The sequence below is a fragment of the Thunnus albacares genome, chromosome 5 (assembly GCF_914725855.1).
Source record: "Thunnus albacares chromosome 5, fThuAlb1.1, whole genome shotgun sequence".
In the NCBI taxonomy this organism is placed as follows: domain Eukaryota; kingdom Metazoa; phylum Chordata; class Actinopteri; order Scombriformes; family Scombridae; genus Thunnus; species Thunnus albacares.
Genome location: NC_058110.1, coordinates 33,748,736 through 33,770,117, shown reverse-complemented (window position 1 = coordinate 33,770,117; position 21,382 = coordinate 33,748,736). Strand labels below are relative to the sequence as shown.

The window sequence follows — 21,382 nt, the reverse complement described above, 5'->3', positions numbered from 1 at the left end:
AGTCAGAGCCTCACATCTTCATGCACAGACATCCTGGCTGCTCCTGAAGTCCTGCTTCAGGACTAAACTGGTTTATAACCTTTTTAATCCTGACATGCTGCTCATGATGCTGAGTTTTAACAGTATCCACTCATAAGTAGTCTCTATAACCAGCAGTGGTAGAAGTATTCAGATCCTTAAATGCAGTAAAAGTACATAAGTATTATGAGCTTGATGTAGTTAAAGTATTGCAGTAAAAGTACATAAGTATTATGAGCTTGATGTAGTTAAAGTATTGCAGTAAAAGTAGTGGTTTGGTCCCTCTGACTGATATATTATTATATATGACATCATTAGATTATTAATAGTGAAGCATCAGTGTTAGAGCAGCATGTTACTGTTGTAGCTGCTGGAGGTGGAGCTAGTTTACACTACTTTATATACAGTTAGCTAGTTTAGTCCAGTGGTTCCCAACCTAGGGGTCGGGCCCCTCCAAAGGGTCAGCAGATAAATCTGAGGGGTGGTGAGATGATTAATGGGAGAGGAAAGAAGAAAAAACAAAGTTCTGATACACAAATCTGTTTTCAGCTTTTGGACTTTTTCTCTAATCTTTGATTTTTGCTGAAATATTGGATCATTTGAACATTTATTGAAATGAAAGCATGTGAGAAGTTTAGAGGGAAAAATCACTATTTGGTGGAGCTGTTAACAACTCATAGACATGTGAAATGTGACCCCGACTACACACTGCTTTTTGTAAGACGTCAAAAGACAAAAAGGTTGGAAACCACTGGTTTCATCTTTAACAATGTGTTGTATTTTAAAAGCTTGTTATATTATCCATTGTGTCAAATCTGCATCTGAAAAGTAACTAAAGCTGTCAAATAAATGTAGTGGAGTAGAAAGTACAATATTTATTCACTTCCTCCACTGTCTAAACCAAACTTCTACTACTGTTCATTCATAAAAACCTCATCAGTCGTTAATAAACAGCTGATTGATCCTTAATGAAGCTTTCAGAGAGTTTTCTTTTGGTTTGTTTATAGAGAATAAAACACTCACAGCTGTGATTTCATTGAATGTTTAGTGAATATGAAGAATGCAGCCACATCTCTGAATGCTGATTTTTGAATAAATACGCATCAAATTTAACCCAAAACACACAAAAATATGACATGTTGGTCACTTTGTTTCCAGCTGACAGGAAGATGTTCCAGATGTTTTTACTGCTATCAAATGTAAAAAAAGGTCAAATCGGACCTAAGAATGTATAAATGTTATATTAATGTTAACTCAATGTTACTGTTGGGTTATTGACTCAAACTACAGCTTATTATAATCTAATCTACTCTTAATAACTTGTGTATCTGTTAAACGTCATCTGCACGTCGTTTCATACAAGAAACAAAACATTTGAAACAGTTTTTAGCTAAAGTTCGTTAGTGTAACATCAGAATAATCAGATTACTACTGAATACTGATTCTTAGTGTGTTTTATTATTATTAGTTATTGTTTTTAATAAGATAAAAAGTCATTTGAATCAAACAAGTGAAAAATATTAAAAAACGAACATCATAAAGCTTCAGTCAAACGTCTGTGTGGTTTGTTTTCCTCCAGTAAACATGTGAACAGTGATAAACTATAAACATACTATAATATCACAGCGGGACAAACAGCTTGTGTGTGTTGTTTTTTTTTTTACCTGACTCAGCGACCTGCGAGATGTCGACTCCCTGCTCGGCGGCCATGAAGCCCAGAATAGAAAACACCACGAAACCAGCGAAGAAACTGGTTCCACTGTTGATCAGAGCCAAGACGAAGGCGTCTCTGCAGGAGAGGAGAGAGAGGAACCATCAGCTGCTTCTCTCGCTTCATTATGACTTTCTCAAAGAACTTCAGGAGTAAATATCCTCCCTGTATTACGCCTGACATCCCATAATATCCTGTTCATTTCTATGAACACATGATTCACTTACAGGATTCCTACATTCTTGCAGGATCAAGTTGGAATATTAGAGCAACAATTAGTCTTATTTATCTTATTTTCTGACATTTTACAGACCAAACAACTAATCAATTAACCGGTTACAGCACTAATATATAAATATATATAAATATATATATAATTAGAGCGTGTGTGTGTGTGTGTGTGTGTGTGTGTGTGTGTGTGTGTGTGTGTGTGTGTGTGTGTGTGTGTGTGTAGCAGGTTTTCCTCATGTTGTGGGGACATAAATCTATTTACAGTCACATTGTGGGTCCACATAATGAAATCATTAAGGTTGAAGTAATTTAAAGTCAATGTGACGTCCTCTGAAGTGTGTGTGTGTGTGTGTGTGTGTGTGTGTGTGTGTGTGTGTGTGTGTGTGTGTGTGTGTGTGTGTGTGTGTGTGTGTCGTACTTGTAGCAGTCGTTGTTGAAGCGGTTGTAGCTCCCCAGAGCGGTCAGAGCTCCGAGTCCGATGGCGTACGAGAAGAAGATCTGCGTACCGGCGTCTATCCAAACCTGCAGGGGTCACAGGTCAAAGGTCACAGCTCTGATGCGTTCACTGCTCAGTTCAGCGTCCAGGACGTTTCGCTGCTGAATCTCTAATCTGCGTGCGACTTAAATTCCTGATTTATACTGTGAACGTTTGCACATTCCTGGTCAGAATGTATTCATTACGTCTTTTTATTGTAAATTTATACTTTAGTTCTATTCTACTTTATATTATTTATGATTACTTGACTTGTGATACTTGTGTTTTCTCTCACTTTGTAGATTTTGACTGTTATGCACCAAAACAACAGAGCGAATTCCTTCTATGTGCAAACCTACTTGACAAGGTTCAAGGTTCAAGGCTGAATTTATAATATATTACTTATATAATACAATAAAAGCAGAAAAGTAAAAAAGACAATAAAGTGCAGATAGTGTCGAGTGTTTCTGGCTCCACCAATCACATGCTTTTGTTTAACGAGGGTTAATGTTTAAACGAAGTCCGGTTGGCGTTCCAACAGTCTAACAGGGCACCAAAGCTCCGACGGTTTGACCTCTACCTGAGCCTCCTGCAGCTTGGACCAATTAGGTTTGATGTAGTACATGATGCCGTCGTAGGCTCCAGGAAGCGTGACTCCTCTGACCAGCAGGATGATGAGAACAACGTAGGGGAAGGTCGCCGTGAAGTACACGATCTGAAACACACACACACACACACACACACACACACGTTTCATCTGTGAGAATCAGGTAACGAAAACAAACGTGAACCTGATCTGATGAAATAAAGTAAAAGGAGCTGACCTGCTGAGTCTGTCAACACACACACACGCACACACACACACACACACACACACACACACACACACACTGAGGTCACACAGTTTCAGTTTCAGCACCATGGAGAGCTTCTGGCGCCAGGTGGAGGCGAGTTTCAGTCAAATCACAGCGGAGGACATTTTCCTCCCAGAATCCATCACAACCTCAGGTTAACACACACACACACACACACACACACACACACACACACACACACTAAGGTCTTTGAGGTCAGTATGAAGCATAAAACTATACAATTAATTTATCTGGTGCAATCAAAACTTCCCTCAAATTATTCATAATGTAAACTTTAAGTCCTCTTATATATCATTTATACTCAGTTAATAAATGTTTATAACACAACACAATGTAGTTATAAGCAGATATAAGGACATTATAAGTGTTTATTAATGTGTTTTACTATGTTGTCATTCATTATCTGTTCAGGAACTAAAATGACTGTGTTGCATTCAGGAACTAAAATAAGTGTGGTGCGTTCAGGAACTAAAACAGGAATTGTTGGTCTGATGTTATTTACATCTAAATACGACTTTAATTAACCATCTATAAATTGTGTTTTTAAACATCAGATAAGTATTTAATTCTGATTAATGACATCAGCCTAATGACATGTAGGTTAGGAGGTTTTCAGCTGACAGTGATGTGTGAGCAGCTCTCTCTCTCTCTCTCTCTCTCTTTCTGTCTTGTGTCTCTGCCTCGCTCGCCCTGCTGTGACATGACGTTCAGCTTTCAGACTCCTGCTGCTGATCAACAACAAGAAACGGTTTCTGTTGGTATTGAAGAGGCGTGTGAACTGTTTGACTTGGACTGAGACCAGAAACACACACACACACACACACACACACACACACACACACACACACACACACACACACACACACACACACCTATTAAAAACATAATGTCAGTGAGCCACAGCGCTGCACTGGGTGACATGTTTAGTAAACGGCTCCAAGAGTAATAATAATGGACAAAATATTACATTTCAACACCTTTAAATTCACTGTATAAAAGCTGAATCAACATCTCACCTAAACAGGACTGAACTTGTATTAGACTGTATTAGTTTTAACTAAATACAACCGTGTTACAGTAAAGTCTGAGCCCCAGCGGAGGAGGAAGTACTCAGATACTTTACTTCAGTAAAAGTACCAATAAAGATAATAAAAGTCCTGCATGAAAAGTGCTACTTAAGTAAAATACACAAGTATCAGTGACTGTAAAAGTACAAGTACCTCATAAACTGTATTTAAGTACAGTACTTGAGTAATTCTCCCCTTCACACATCCATTCTCATACATGTACAAAGAACTTTCTCTGGTTAAAAATGACATTTGAATAAAATTTCACTGTGAATTGAACCACATGCAAATGATGTTGAGTTACGAGGTTTTTCATCCTGTAACAGTACAGTGTACACATACAGTACACGTGTAGATATGAGTATTTCTCTCTCAGTGTCTCTCAGTCACGTCCCACTGCAGTCAAGCTGCCCTCCCGCCAGACGGCCAATCACATTCTGCCACCTCACAGCCCCCCCCCCCCCCCCCCCCCGCACCCACATCACCCCTCCTTCCTGCAGTCATGGCAACGCTTGGCCTGCCATGTGACAGCAGTGTGTACGAGTGTCATCGTCACAAGCCAGTGAAACACACACACACACACACACACACACACACACACTGAGGATTGTAGTTTTAAAGTAACAGTCCCATCGTTTTATGAACTCTTCCTGTTCTCCGTCCTCTCCAGAGTCAGATTGGATCAGTTTCACGTCTGAGCATCGTGCTACTAAAGAGCTCCAGGATATGTTTAAACTAGCTTAGCACAAACACTGGAAGTAAAGGGAAACTGCTAGCCTTCCTCTATCAAAAGAGAGAAAAAAAATACACACACACCTTCCAAAAACTGCACAGCTTGATTTGATTTGAGTTTTCTTTTTTATCGACTTCCTGCAGCTGTGTGGAAGCTGATCAATCAGCTGTCAGGTGACCTCTGACCTTCAGCGGTGTTATGTAATTGCCCGTAATGAGTCCAGCTGTCAGCTCACTTCACAGGCTGACACACAGTACTACGCTGGCTGCAGGGTTTCTAACATGTGGACACTGATTCTGCCACAGTGTCACAGACCTGTTTACACTCTGACACTGCGGGGACTCTCCTCCCATCAGGTCCCCGCAAGGAAATAAATGTAATTTTAGTTTAATTTAGGGTTAAGACTGTTTTTTTTAATTAAAACTGAGCCTCATTTAGGAGGTGATGTACTATTTTCCTGGACTTACGACACTTTTAATCTGTCACTGATTTGAAGGCAGGGTGACATCATATCTTTTTAAAAAATTATACCTAGATCATTTTGGTGACTGAGCTTTTATTTTGAAAATGAACACAATGACCAAAAAGAGTCTAAGTTTAATCTATTGATAAATATAAAACATGTTCATGTTCTTGTATTAACAGGATTGTGGGGACACAGGACTCACCTCCCATCTGGTCCCAACAAGGTCACAATTTAGTTTTGGGTTAAGATTTAGTTTAATTAACCCTTTCACACCCAACCAATATTTGAAGGCAGCCTGTCTAAATTGAAGAAATTGATTAGTTTTGATCATTAGGTTCCTTGTAATGAATTGGGACACCGTCAGACTGCTTTGAAGGTAGGAAGACACTGTATTTTCAGTTGTACTGTATATTCTACTAGGTGTTGTGCCTGGATTATTAATTAATCACCAGTAATACAGAGGACTGGACCCGTGCTAACAGATGTTCATGTGACCAGTGGCTGCCTGAGACTGTAGAAACATTTATAATAATCCAAATAGTCACCAAATATAAAGTGTGTATTCTGTATGTTTGTGTGTGTTACCTTTCCGGCGGATTTGACTCCCTTCCAGACGCAGAAGTAAACCAGAACCCAGACGGTCACCAGACACAACATGAGCTCCCAGTTCATCTCTCCGGGTTGATCCAGACCGGACGAGATGTTCAGCACTTTGTTCCTGCACAGAAAGAGAAAAGGACATTTATATCAATACAAGAACAGCTTAAAGGAATAGTTTTAACACTTTAGGAAATCCTCTTATTGTTTCTTTCTGAGAGTGAGATGTTCAGATGGATCAACGTCATGTCTGCGCGTTAAGTACGGAGCTGGAGTTCAAGACGTGGTTAGCTTAGCTTAGCATAAAGACTGGAAACAGATAGCCTCGTATCTGGTTTTACATATCAGTGTTATATCTTGTTTCTTGTCTTCCAGGTCTGTGGATCTTTCCAAATTATCTTTATCTTTCCTGTTATATTATCTGTTCTTATCCTGTCTTTTTTTAATTTAACTTCATCTTTTAATTCAGTTTTGTGTTTATTGTGAAATGTTATGATTCTTTGTTTTTCTGGATGTTGAGCACTTTGTGTTGCATTTTATGAATAGAATTGCATATCAGAAAATGTATTTTTGTATTATAGAAATAAAGTTATTATTAATGTTATTATTATTTATATATTTCTAACATTTAACAGTTTGAAACGCAGACATTTGAAGGACGTAGTTATTTCTCTTCAGCCAATCAGGAAACAGCTCATCCAACTTTTTGAAGAACAACATTCACTTTACGATTGTAGCTCAAAAACAAACTCCAATAAAATAAACAAACACAGCGTCCAGGGTGCGTCCGGTGAGTTACGTCTTGTTCTTTTTCATTCACATTAAGCTAATGTTGTGAGTTAAGTTAGCTAACGTTAGCAAACAAAACACCGGTCACGTTTAATCTGTTCACAGACAGTAACGTAGCTGTTAGCCATAGATTAGCTACATGACTTGTTGCGAATGATTGATCTGAACTGGTTTTAATATAAAGCGTCTCTGAGACAAACAGAGAAAAATTCTTAATTTGCATTACGGTTGTTCAAGGCTAACACAGACAGAAAACACGCACCAGTAAGAACCAATAAACAGAAATGGTTTTATATCTTTAGTTTCATGGAAAATATAACAACTTCTTTGTAAATCATCTATGAAAGATGAGTTCTTTCAGGAAATTCCTCCTCAACTCAGACGCTGAAAGAAACGAATACCAACACTGAAAGATGATGACGTAATTGCTAAACAGGAGATTTCTCACAATTCATCTTTCCCTCAAAGATTGACAGACCTGCCGTGCCTAGTAACGGTTGCTAAGCTATGATCGGACAATCACTGTTTAGAGGAGGAGTTTAGTGAACGTCCATTCCTGCTTCTTCTCCTCCCTCGGACCCCTCAGAGGTCGAGCGCCGCTGACCTGACTCTAAATTGAAATACTAATGAGCTCTGTCGCCTAATGAGCCCTTTCACCTCGTTAACTGCTTGTTGGTTTAATAGCCTGCCATGACAACACAGCCTGTAAGGACATCCTGTTCAGAGCTATTACTGCTGACTGTGATTGGCTTAGAAACATGTCAGTCAAGACAAACGTGTCCCCAAATATAGACGTACAGCCCTCTTTAAGCCTCAGTATTGTACAGAAGAAGTAAAATTAACCACTGAGCGCTCTAGTGGCTGTTAGAGGAACTACAGCTTCAAACGGCGGCTGCTGGTTGAACTCAAATGTATAATTCCCTTCACCTTAAACCAGAGTATATAAAACAATATGTCAGTTATTTATTATTACTTTATTAATAATGTGGTATGATCTTATATAGTTGTTTCTTACAACCAGTAGTGGAAGAAGTTTTCTGAAGTAAAAGAACCAGTACAGCAATGTAAAAATACTCCATTACAAGTTAAAGTCCTGCATGAAAAATCCTATTTAAATAAAAGTACATAAGTATTATGAGCTTGATGTAGTTAAAGTATTGCAGTAAAAGTAGTGGTTTGGTCCCTCTGACTGATATATTATTATATATGACATCATTAGATTATTAATAGTGAAGCATCAGTGTTAGAGCAGCATGTTACTGTTGTAGCTGCTGGAGGTGGAGCTAGTTTACACTACTTTATATACAGTTAGCTAGTTTAGTCCAGTGGTTCCCAACCTAGGGGTCGGGCCCCTCCAAAGGGTCAGCAGATAAATCTGAGGGGTGGTGAGATGATTAATGGGAGAGGAAAGAAGAAAAAACAAAGTTCTGATACACAAATCTGTTTTGAGTTTTTGGACTTTTTCTCTAATCTTTGATTTTTTGATCATTTTGGATCATTTGAACATTTATTGAAATGAAAGCATGTGAGAAGTTTAGAGGGAAAAATCACTATTTGGTGGAGCTGTTAACAACTCATAGACATGTGAAATGTGACCCCGACTACACACTGCTTTTTGTAAGACGTCAAAAGACAAAAAGGTTGGAAACCACTGGTTTCATCTTTAACAATGTGTTGTATTTTAAAAGCTTGTTATATTATCCATTGTGTCAAATCTTCATCTGAAAAGTAACTAAAGCTGTCAAATAAATGTAGTGGAGTAGAAAGTACAATATTTCCCTCTGAAATGTAGAAAGTAGCATCACATGGAAATACTCAAGTAAAGTACAAGTACCTCAACATTATACTTAAGTACAGTACTTGAGTAAATGTACTAGGGCACCTTCTCTTCACACGAACGTTCTCACGCATGTTCTAAGAATTTTCAGGCCTCAATACTGAGAAAAGATTCCTGTGATTCATAACAAAAGACACTTGAATGAGACTTAACTGTTTATGTTAATTAACCTACAAAAACACACTGTAAGTGATTTATCTGCAGGAAAAATCTAAACCACAACATCATGCTATTCAAACACACTCTGTCTACATAAACAACTCAAAATTAGATCAGGATGTCAGTGAATCACCTCATGATTCACAACAAACTGAGTCAAGAGTCAAGTCTTTACTTGTAATCTGACGAGCTGTGTGTCAATCCCAAACTATGTACCAACCTTTAGAGTACGTTTTAACAGTTAGTTCACAAGGAATCGACACACTTTGTTGTCTAATACAACGATTCAACCTTAAACCTGCATTATCTGATGTTTTGTCCACTAGTTTCCAGCAGAAACAAGCAGTGAACACAACACTCACACATCATCTCCAATATTCACTCTCTTTTAGCTCTGTTTTTGTTCTCTACCAACTCCTGAGGGAAATATCTGGCTCTTTAGCTGCTAAACGCTCCACTATGTTCACCAGCTAGTCTACAGCTAACTGTGTCTGTTTGAACAGCAGCTTTTTCTCTGAAAACGACGCTATGAGACGCTGAGAGTGAACCAGAACAGTAAAGTTGCAGCCGGACAGATAAACAATGAGCTGAAACTCACTATGAAGCTGAATATGGTGAATAGTGGATATTGTTTCAGGCTTTATGGCGTCTTATTTTCTGTGGTTTGTAATTTTTAACCGTCACGTCATTAGATTCAGAACATCTGGCCAAAGAGCTGCAGTTGAAACACTGATACGTTTACAGAAATGTTCATTAATGTGTGTTGTCCTTATAAACAAATAAATGAAATGAAATATGTCTAACAGGGATCAGTCAGGCATCAAAAAAATTACAAAAATAAAGAAACAGGAACCGTGATGAGTGGCACAGAAGTCATCCAGACTGTATAAATATGGTAAAAGCTGATATCTAGAAAGCTATTTCAGTGTAACTATAGTAACTGCTTTGAATTAGACCCACAAAACATCTAACTATTACACATTTTATGACCTAGAATGAAAGGAAAAACCTGCTGTTCCTTTTTTTTTTTTCTTATTGTCAACAAACCTCATGTGCAGATAAAACCAACAATGAAAACACAGCCGGTAGTTTTTTAACAAATAAACAGGAGGAAATAAGTGTGTATTTGTTGGGGACTACTTTCAGCAGCGGATGAATCCACATATTTGGTTTGTGTGGACTGAGTCAAAATAAATGACCCATGAAGGTTCCTGTGGTTCAAATGCAGGTAAAGTTTATAAAAACATCCCAGATGGAAAAGTTCCTTCAGTTAAAAAGCTCCAGATATAAAAATATATAAACTCTAGCCTTAAAATGTAACTAATTAATAATGATCTGACACTGACTAATAAGTGTGTAAGACTGTTAATAGTTTTCCCATCATGCTTCATTGCTGCCACGTGGATTGTGTTGATGTTTTGGGTTTTGTAGCTGTGGAGAACTCAGCAGGTCAGTTAGCTGTGCTGAAAAAACACACACCAGCATATTTCAGAGAGGGATAAAGAGATTTACACCATGAGAAGGTTAAGCTGCTGCTACAATAAAACATGATCTGCAACAATAACAACCCGACATTAACAACAACAAAGCTCACATGTTCAGCTTTTTAAAACCACCATCAACAGACTAACAGGGGGAAAAAAAAAAAAACGCTGACAGACAAATAACAAGAACAGAATCCATTAAAACCAGAAAATAATAAACAAACCCGCTCAACGAACTCTCGGGAATATTCCACAAGCAAGAAAATTAATGCTGGGAGCAGATTATCTAATATCAGCCAGATAGAGCTGCGACACAACAGCAGCGGGGCGTTCAGGAACTAAAACTATCGTGGGGCGTTCAGGAACAGTTAAACAATGAGCCGAAGCTCTCTATACAGCTACATATAGCAAATAGTGGATATTGCTGCTGGATTTATGGCTTTATGTTCAGGAACTAAAATAATCGTGTGGCGTTCAGGAACTACAACGAGCATGGGAGACAACAGTTAATGGTTTCATCCCTTGCAGAGTATTTTAACTTGCAGGGTGAGGTTGACCAATAGGAGCACAGAGCGCTCTCTAACTGTAAACATGGAGAAGAGAAAGAGGAACGATGATGTCAGTGCTGTTAACAATCAAGTTGTTATCTGAACTTTAATTGGTCAAGGTCTAACGTGCAGTGTGTCGCGTCTCTGGGCCAATCACAACAAGAATTTATGACTCTATGATCAACTGATCTGACATCATTATCTGGGGCAGAACCTCTATTAAGTTTTAGTGCTTTTATCTTGTTTCATGTTTCAGTTTTATATGTAGCACTTTGTTATTTGTTTGTTTTGTGTTCCTTCATGTGCAGGTTTTATGTTTATTGTGTGAATCTGTGCTTTTGTTTGTTGGTTTTCCTGCTGAACTTGTGTAAAAGTCGACGTGTTAGTTGTTTAATGACAAACCAAAACCTGAGCTAACCAGTCCAACACAACCACAACATTCATCAAACCTAAACTTAAGTCAACATAAACCCAACAAAAAAAAAAAAAACAGAACTCACTCCCAGAACTCGATGATGGGCGATCGGGCGTCCGCCAGTTCGGCGCAGGTCATGTTGCCGCTGATGGTGAGGTTGGCGAGGCTGGCGTTGTTGCAGTCCGGGTGACGGAAGATCTCGATGCAGTTGGGCGTGTTCCACTCGTTGTCGCAGGTGGACCAGGGCAGGATGGAGTTAAAGGACTTGATTAGGTAGTAGAAGCCCCACGCCAACACCATGATGTAGTAGGTGTTACAGAAGAACACGATCACCATGGAGGCGTAACCCAGACCTGAAGACCAGCAGGAGAATCGTTTTAGACACGAAGCTCATTCTTAACAAACTGACCAATGACAGATGCTGATTAACTCATCAATTATGAAACATAATTATCACAAAGACAACTGTTGAGTACATGAGGTCCTGTTTATGGAACAGTGTCGAAGCTGTAAATCTGCATTACTGCGTTTATGAGCCGCAGTGACATCCAGTCTGACCGACCCTGAACTAAACTGAACTCCTGTAAAGCGAAGGAGTCCCACCTGTCAGCATCACATGTCCAGTTACTGTTAAACCACAATAAAGTTTGAACTTCAGAGACAGAGATCGCGTCCGCACTGACACGTCGACATTACTCAGCACTCTGCTGTTTTACAGAAGTTATATTTTCACTCACTGATTATTTACAGTCGACGCTACACTTCCTGCAGATGTTTTAAATTAAAAGCCTACAGGAGGGATTATGCTCTTTGAGCTGCTGGACGTCTTTAATTGTGAAAGATATCAACAGGAAGTTTCAGGCTTTTGATGGTTTTAAAATGAGCGATCAAAATTAGATTATTAATAGTGAAGCATCAGTGTTAGAGCAGCATGTTACTGTTGTAGCTGCTGGAGGTGGAGCTAGTTTACACTACTTTATATACAGTTAGCTAGTTTAGTCCAGTGGTTCCCAACCTAGGGGTCGGGGCCCCTCCAAAGGGGAGTAGTAGTGGAGTAGAAAGTACAATATTTCCCTCTGAAATGTAGAAAGTAGCATCACATGGAAATACTCAAGTAAAGTACAAGTACCTCAACATTGTACTTAAGTACAGTACTTGGGTAAATGTACTTTGATATTTTCCACCAGTGGTTTTTATTGGTGACGAATGTGGACAGAGAACCAAAAAAAGAGAGAAAAATGTCTTTTAAACTCAGCCAGCTTAGCACAGATGTGCTTTAATGTCTTTCTTTGAGTCAAGTTTAATATTGAGCTGAAGTAAAAACAAATCTTCCAGGTTCTTTTCAAGAAGAAAAAAAAAACCTCATTAAAATCCCCTCTGACATCTGTAGTAAGTTAATAACTAATAATCCAGCCTTGAAACAACTTTACTCAGTAAAGTTCAGGACAACATGACAGTGTGTCATGTTGTTCGCTCCATGTGTTTAGATAAAGTTCAAAGGTTCAGTTTATTCATCCATATGAGCATGAAAATACAGACCTCCTGTCCTAAACAACAAATAAATAACCTACATATAAACCAACATAAAAATTTAAATTTCATTAAAACATCCAAACAAAGTAAAATAGATTAAACTCCAAATTTACTTCATTAACTGTCTATAGCATTCACGGCATTTCTGTTTTTAGGGGCCTTTAATGGACGCCGTTTCCCATAATCCCACAGACCCACTGCTTTCACATAACTACAGACCTGATTTACTGTGAATATTCTTTCTCTCCAGAGGATGAACCCTTTAGATCTTAATGACTACATGACCTTTCCTCTATAGCGCCGCCCTCAGGTCAATCTACACATGTTCAGCTCCACAGCTGGTATGACTCTATTAATATATATCTATATATCTATATCTCAGCGTGTTGACTGTTGGCGTTGCATGAATGTAAAGGAAGGTGGAGCTCAGTCAACACCGCCGGAGGTTTAAAAGGTTGAAGGAAGGTCCGTGTAGTAAACGGAGCTAAAAATACAATTAATTAGAGTCATGTGGTCACCTGTAAAGATCAAACAGCTGATAAACTGTGTGTGCTGAGCTAACAATGATATAAAGGAATCAGGCGACATAAAAGAGATTTATTTATCATTGTGTGTGTGTGTGTGTGTGTGTGTGTGTGTGTGTGTGCGCGTGTGGTAGTTTTCCAGCCGTGTCTGCAGGCACGTACAGCAGGATCACAGATTATCACCTCCAGATAAACCTCAGCGGAGAGCTGAATGTGTGTTTGCAGACTGACGTGTCCACTCAAACTCACCTAAACTGCTTACTGCATGGATTTATGTCTGTTGCCACGGCAACGCGACCTCGCCTGCCACGTGAAGGGTTTTTTTTTTGTGCAAAACACATGTCGGCAAAGCGTTTTGGCACCAAAACATCAGACTTTTAGTGCATTTTTGTTGATGTTTATCTGACATATTGTTGAATATTGAACCCTGATTTACATCTTTAATTTTCTTTAAAGATGTAAAGAAAATATTTTATCCTGACTGTTTGAAGGTGAGTTTCAGAGTCTGTATTTATCAAACCACTAAGAGTCAAATACTGGACTTAAGTGAAAGATAAAAGTAAAAATTCTTCACTTTTACTCACAAACTTGAGAATAAAAACTATTAATAAAACTAGTTTTGAGTGTAAAATGCAGTTAAAGGACCAGTGTGTAGAATTTAGTGGCATCTTATATTCATAAGTATGTTTTAATTAGTGTATAATCAGCTGAAAATAAGAATCGTTGTATTTTTATTACTCTATCATGAGCCCTAAGGTAGGGGGGTGGGGTGGATGGGGGGGGGGTATTCAGTTGGTATTATTTATTTTTGTATTTATCCACAGACCTAAAATTAGACACATTTATATAGAGAGACTATAAATATACTGGAATCAGTCTATAAAAAAGCAACAAGTATTCATTTTTAATTATAGAAACTTCCCTTAATCCCCTTTAGGACTTACAGTCTTCTACGATTGGTTACCTGCACGGTTCAGTACTGAGTCCACATCTTCTAAACTCAACTTTACCAGCACACTGCTGGAGAGAAGAGCTCTGAACATGTGGACTCAGTATTGATCCATGCAGGTAACTAATCATAAGAAATTGTAAAGTTTATGTTCTTAATACAATACTCACGTGCCATTATGTACGTGGAAATATGCCTTGGTGGTTGTAACATTTCCTACGCTCCATATTGGCCCTGAAGATGTTCCCCACAAACGTGACTACAGTCTAAATCATTGGAGACAAAATCCATCTTTGCAAACTTTCCCGAGGTTTCGGGAACTTTTTCAGACGACAAAATAGTGGAATCAGTCTATAAAATATGGTGAAACACATCATTTACTGCACCTTTGAAGAGCGGCGCGATGTTCCAGACGTTGATGCTGCCGGCCTTCATGAACTGACCCAGAGCGATCTCCAGGAAGAAGATGGGGATTCCTCCGACGAACACGATCAGCAGGTAGGGGATCAGGAAGACGCCTGCGGGAGGAGACGGAGACACGTTTACATACCTGTGGTGTGACGTTCAAGAACACTCAGACATTTTAATAACTGAGACTTGTATAAACATGTCTGCTGATGGGAGGATGTTCCCTGGAGAAACAAATTAATTGGATTAATGCTGCATTCACATTAGAGCTGCAACAATCAATCAATTAGTTGCCAAGTAATCAATTAGTCGCCAACTATTCTGATAACTGATTAATTCCTTTGAGTCACTTTTAAGGAAAATGGTTCCAGCTTCTTAAATGTGAATATTTTCTAGTTTCTTTAGTCTCTATGACAGTAAACTGAATATTTTTCAGTTGTGGACAAAACAAGACATTTGAGGACGTCATCTTGGACTTTTGGAAACACTGATAAAATTCTGACATTTTAGATTAATCTATAAAATAATCAACAGATTAATCTATAATGAAATGAATCGTTAGATGCAGCCCTAATTCACATGTCGGCAAAATTAGAAGAGCAGGAATATCTCTACTGCTAAGCTCGTAGTCACATATTTAAAATTAACTACTGTTACTAGGTGAAACCAGATACAAATAAACACATTTTAAAGTAGCTGAATCAGTTGTAAAAGAAATAACTGTCTGTGATGGCGGCTTGTTGATACTTCTGTGCTTCGTCCTGCCAGCTGGGAGACATCATCGCTTTCTGAAATATCCAACAACTCTGAATTACAACTCTGAGGATGAACAGTTTTCCTACTTGGCTGCTTGTAAGAACAACATGACCTGAACTCGGCGTTAGAAAAATGACGACAGTAAAATGTCTCCAGTGTGGATGTTTGCAGCTGAACAGGTTGTTCAAGTCGACTTACAGAAGGAACAACTCTCAACAGATCAAACCTGCATTAACTGATGATGATGATGATGAACACAGCACTGACTCATCATCATCTTTAAGTTGTTATGTTGAACTTGACATCAAACAGTTGCTTATTTCCACATCCAACAGTTATGGAGCAACATTATCATTCATGTGGAGTCGTGTTTCTGTCCATTATTCACTCTCTTTTGCTCTCTACCAACTCCTGAGGGAAATATCTGGCTCTTTAGCTGCTAAATGCTCCACTATGTTCAGCAGTTAGTCTACAGCTAACTGTGTCTGTTTGGTGCTGAGCAGGTAGTGTACAGCAGCTTTTTACAGCTTTTTTTATCTGAAAACGACGCTATGAGACGCTGAGAGTGAACCAGAACGGTAAAGTTACAGCTGGACAGATAAACGATGAGCTGAAACTCACTATAAAGCTCCGTAAACAACCTCAACAGCTTCTGTGTCCACTGAAAATATTGTCATCATGATGAAAACATCAGTCACAGCTGATGATCGCTCGAAGCAAAACAACCGTCCTGCCAAACAGAAAACAGCTGACATGAAGAAGAATGAAGAGAAATAAACAGGACGTTCAGTCTGATTATCAGACTATAAAAAATCTAATCTCAGATGTCTTTGAATGCAACAACAAGGAGACTTTTCAACATAATTAAACAGAAAACCACCTGAACTGTATCTGCAGAAAGTTTCACATCTCTGCAGGTTCATAGAAATCAAGTCCTGCTTTAATGTTATGCATTTAAATTGTTATAAATGCATTTTTATTGTATTTTATCATATTTATTTGAACTCATTTGCTCCTTATTATTTATTATTACAAATTATTCTTTATAGCAGCTGTCTTCTATGTTTACAGTGACTACATTATTTCTGCAATGCCTTGATATATCCAAATCAAAAGAGAATTAAGAATAACAAAGAAATAAAGTGTAACTAGTTGCAGTCTGAAGAAAAGTAATCAATTTGCAGTACAATCAGCAGGAAAGTGAAGTAAAACATTTAAATGGTGGTTTGGTCCTTTAACGCTGCCTATCTTTAATAAGTCAGACTGACTCTGGTTGTAATTTAGGTCTCATGTTTATTTCAGCAGCATCACGATGGGAGCTTTATGTAACCGAACAGGAAGGAAGTGAAGCTTCATCCCGCCGTCCGTCTCATCCTTTATCTCTCCATCAAACTCTCTCTGTCTGTCTCTGAATGAACGAATGAAGGACGAAGAAAAGTCTCATTTCACTTCCTGTGTTCATATTCAGTCCTGACTGAACTGAGTCAAAACACGAATCAATGAATGAATGAAGGAAAGAAGACGTTCTTTATTTCTGTCCCTTTTTGTCTCTGAGTCAAACGTTTGGAAAATGAATGAAGAGGAAGTGAGAGAATTTGACTGAAAATGTGGAAATGCTCCTTAAATATTGTTTAGTTTATTTTCACTGGTTGTAAATGTGGGAATCGTTCTGGATTATACAGAAACGATGAGCTGAACGAGCTGTCAGCAGGTGAGAAATCTGACACCAAATCCACAAACAATTATTTAATTATTAGACATATGTGCACCAAACAGAAGCAGAGCATGAGCCACGATACATAAAAACATCCTGATGGTGTCCATGAATCAAGTTACATGTTATTATTAAGAGAAGATAACGTCAGCCACACTGACATTAGAGGACATCAGACTTTAATCAGAGTTTCAGAGCTGCAATGATTAGTTGATTAGTTGCCAACTATTAAATTCATTATTTTCTCATTTTTTAAGAAATGAATGTCAAAATTATCTAAATCCAGCCTCTCAAAAGTGAATATTTTCTGGTTTCTTTACTCCTCTATGACAATAAACTGAATATCTTTGGGTTGTGGACATTTGAAGACATGATCTTGGGTTTTTGGGAAACAGTGATTTGACGTTTTTCACAATTTTCTGACATTTTATAGACCAAACAACTAATCAAGTAGAACAACAGTCAGGTAAATAATGCTTTAGAGACAATACTGTACTATACTACTATTAAACTGTAGGCTGATGAGCTGATGAGCTCTCAGAAACCATCACCAGCATGAAGAGGGGAAAGGCTGCTGGTCCAGACGAGCTTCCAATAGAGATTTATAAACAATTTAAAGATAAGCTGATAGAACCACTCTTGGATGTGCTGTTGGAGTCATACAAAAGGGAAGTCCTGCCACCATCTCTCAAAGGGGAACTAATCACTCTGCTGCTGAAACCAGGAAAGGCTTCTACTGGCTATGAATCATATAGACCTAACTCACTGCTCAGCACACGCAGCAGAATCTTATGCAAGACTCTGGCGAGACGTCTGGCGAGACCTCGTGAAGAGTTACCGCCGGACAAGATGAAATGTGATCAAAACGGCTTAATCCAGGGGAGGCAGGCTTTTCATAATGTTAGAAGGGTACTTAATATCCACTGCTGTCCCTAGACGCAGAGAAGGCTTTCGACCAGTGTTGGAGAGGTTTGGAACAGCTGAAGGCTTCCTCAGATGGATTAGGACGAAATATAAGAACCCAACAGCCGAGGTAGTGACAAATAATATTACTTCTACACCCTTCTCACTGTACAGATCTACACGTCAAGGTTACCCCCGTCTGCCCATTGCTATTTGCGTTAGCAGTCATTTGCTACGGCTATTAGAGGCTCTCCATCTATATCAGGCATCTCAGTAGGTGAGTCAGAACATCGGATATCACTTTACGCTGACGATGTCGTCCTTTTTATTGATCAAACGTTGAGTATTTGGTGCCATCCCGGTTAGACTTAATTAAGAGTTTTGGGGAATTTTGGGGAATTTTGAGGCTACAAAACATATATATGAATAAATCATCATGTCTAAATGAACAAGAAAGGCAGCAACCTACACTTTCAGCAGGTTCTTGACGCAGTTAGCAAGATAACAAAGATGAAAATTGTTTGCCAAAGTTGTGCCTCCTGGGTATTTATCCAAGTGATTTTATTACTAAGAAGAGTGACTGACTACTAATAGACTGATAGACTTGTGTCTCTTACAAGCTAAGAGAACAAAAGCATGTGAACAAACCAAGTATGAATCAATATATTCTAAGGATCTATCATGATGTGTTGCTCTGGAAAAACTAAGATACATTACTAAAGGAAAGCTGGGGGCTTCATGGAGTTTTTGAAACAAGATGTTGCTAATGATCAATAAAACCAAAGACTGGGGTGGGGGTGGGCAACTGGGATAGTATCATAAAGTGGAGTGACCCATGTGACCTTCAATATGTCTGTGAAATGACTGACAGCTTATGTAAATAAGGAAACTGGAATGTAATGAATGAATCATCTTCCTCTTATTCCCTTCCCTCTGAACTGGTGGCGAGAGACATGAATGAACAATTAGGGAAGCTCTCTCTCTCTCTCTCTCTCTCTCTCTCTCTCTCTCTCTCTCTCTCTGTCTCTCTGTCTCTGTCTCTGTGTTGATGGTATTTTAATTGGTGTGATGGAGGCGTCCTCATACACACACACACACACACACCACAGGGGGTAACTGGGTCACAGTGCCACTGCAAACTGGTATGAATGGAATCAAACTGGAATGATACTGGGAGAGAGAGGAGAGAGAGAGAGAGGACAGGAGAGGGAGGAGGATGGGGATGAGGAGGAGGAGGAGGAGGAGGAGGGTGCTGATGCATGCCAGGAGTTACATAACAGCGGCTGCCATTACACACTGAGCTTTTATACGAAGAGAGAGAAAGAGAGACTCCGTCCATTAAGATCACCGTTATGTTCAGAACACCTGATAACTCAGGAGGCTTTTAGCTTCGTCCTGCTGAAAGTCCACATCTATTACAGACCAGATCCTGTAAATCCCCTGTGGTTAAAATGCCGTCCAGAGCCAGAGTTCAACCTCCTCCTGTGATGTTCATCCTGTCTGAACGGAGCTTTAATTGAAACTTATTGATAAACTGATGAGTAACTTATGATAAACGTCTCTGTTCTGCATTCGGGGTCGACCCTCATCTGCATAATCACTCAGGCTACAGCAACAGGGTGACGTGGCTGACACGTATCGGGCCAAAACAAAGAAAAAAAAACACATGCTGGAAACATTAAAAATGGATGACCGCGAGGAAAGACAAACGTCCACACAGGACGAGGAAATTGTGGCAAAGAGAGGTCGTACGACACTTCTGATTTGGTTCAGATTTCTAAAGCTGGATGAAGAGCAGATGGATGTTTGTTGTAAAAGATGCAGGCGACCTGTGACAACAAAGAAACACAACCAACCTGTTTCACTCCCACCGAGTATACAGGAAGCCAAAGTCTTTGGTCAATGCACTAGCATTAGCATTCAAGCACGCAAACAAGACTCTTGTGGTAGTTTGACTGTCAAACTCCAGCAGCAGATGCTCATGTCTGCCTGTTCAGCCATTATCTCGTCTGATAAGAGCTCAAGTTCTCTACAGGTATAATGGTTATTATGTTTAAACCAAAAACACCACTGTAAATAAATGTATTTAAGATTCAATCCTAAACTTCTTCAGTGGTATTAAATGCATCTTGTGATCGTTATCGATATCAATCAATATGAAAAGAAATATTTATTTTATTTGACAATATTTTTGGCCGTATCACCCTGACTTGCTGTTAAATAACATTATCTAAAAACCTCCTTCCACAGCCTGGTTTTAAGAGCATAAAACCTCTTTTTTTAGATTTTTTTGTTTTGACAAAAAAAAAAAAAGAAAATGAAGTGACTGAGCCAGCCAATCAGCATCCAGTATTCAGTGAGACAGAAACACCTCAGGATGGAGCGAGGCGACTTAAGAAGCAGCTCGTGTAGCGGCTGCTGATGATGTATGAGACACACACACACACACACACACACACACACACCATCACTGATGACGCAGATTAAAGCTACGCAGGTTAGCGTTAGCATGCTGCTGTGATACACGCACTGCCAACAAAACAATACTTTAGCATGAAAACATACGACGAGCTGATGGTGACTCACAACTGCAGAGAGAAAGAGAGAGAAGAGGGGTGGAGGGGGAGGAGATGTGGGGGGGAGGGAGGGTGGGGGGGGGGGGGGGGGGGGCATGTCAGCAGCTCAATAAAAATCCCCTTCACACACACACACACATGCTCGCAGACACACACGCAGCCTCAGAGCTAAGTGGTGTAATGCCGTTAGCTCATCAGTAACTCAGTGTTGATGGGATTACAGAGTACTCTGGCCTCGTCACAGTCGGCTGCACACACACTCCGACTGAAACACACACCAACTGTTAACTCAACACACCAGCAGCTCCATCATGTCTCATTCAAACACATAAAACTAAAGGGTAGCAGGAATAAACACCATGTTACGTAACATAATAGGACAGTTTTATACTTAGAATTTGTTATTCATAAATTGTACATTTGCTATTTGTCATTTTATACTGTATATTTATATTTAATTGTGTATAAATTTAGTATTTTTCTGTTTTTATTTGTGTATCTGTGTTTGACCTGACACCTGATTGGGGGATGCAGCTGTGATTTCGGTGTCAGAGATGTAAGAGAGGTGTGTTAAACCAGCAGTCAGGTGTCCATATGAGCAGTGAAAGAGGTTT

The 21,382-nt window shown here is 39.1% G+C and overlaps 1 protein-coding gene across 4 annotated transcripts in view; it reads right to left on the bottom strand.

Moving 5' to 3' along the window:
- slc6a8 (solute carrier family 6 member 8) overlaps positions 1-21,382 on the bottom strand; it is a 58,240-nt gene that overhangs the window by 12,715 nt on the left and 24,143 nt on the right. For all 4 annotated transcript variants that reach the window (XM_044350479.1, XM_044350481.1, XM_044350478.1 and 1 more), the window contains 6 exons: positions 14,798-14,929; positions 11,491-11,758; positions 6,162-6,294; positions 3,016-3,150; positions 2,379-2,482; positions 1,683-1,807 (listed from right to left, as the gene is read on the bottom strand). In XM_044350479.1, the coding sequence (XP_044206414.1) occupies positions 1,683-1,807; positions 2,379-2,482; positions 3,016-3,150; positions 6,162-6,294; positions 11,491-11,758; positions 14,798-14,929 (897 nt within the window). The remainder of the gene's footprint in view (positions 1-1,682; positions 1,808-2,378; positions 2,483-3,015; positions 3,151-6,161; positions 6,295-11,490; positions 11,759-14,797; positions 14,930-21,382) is intronic.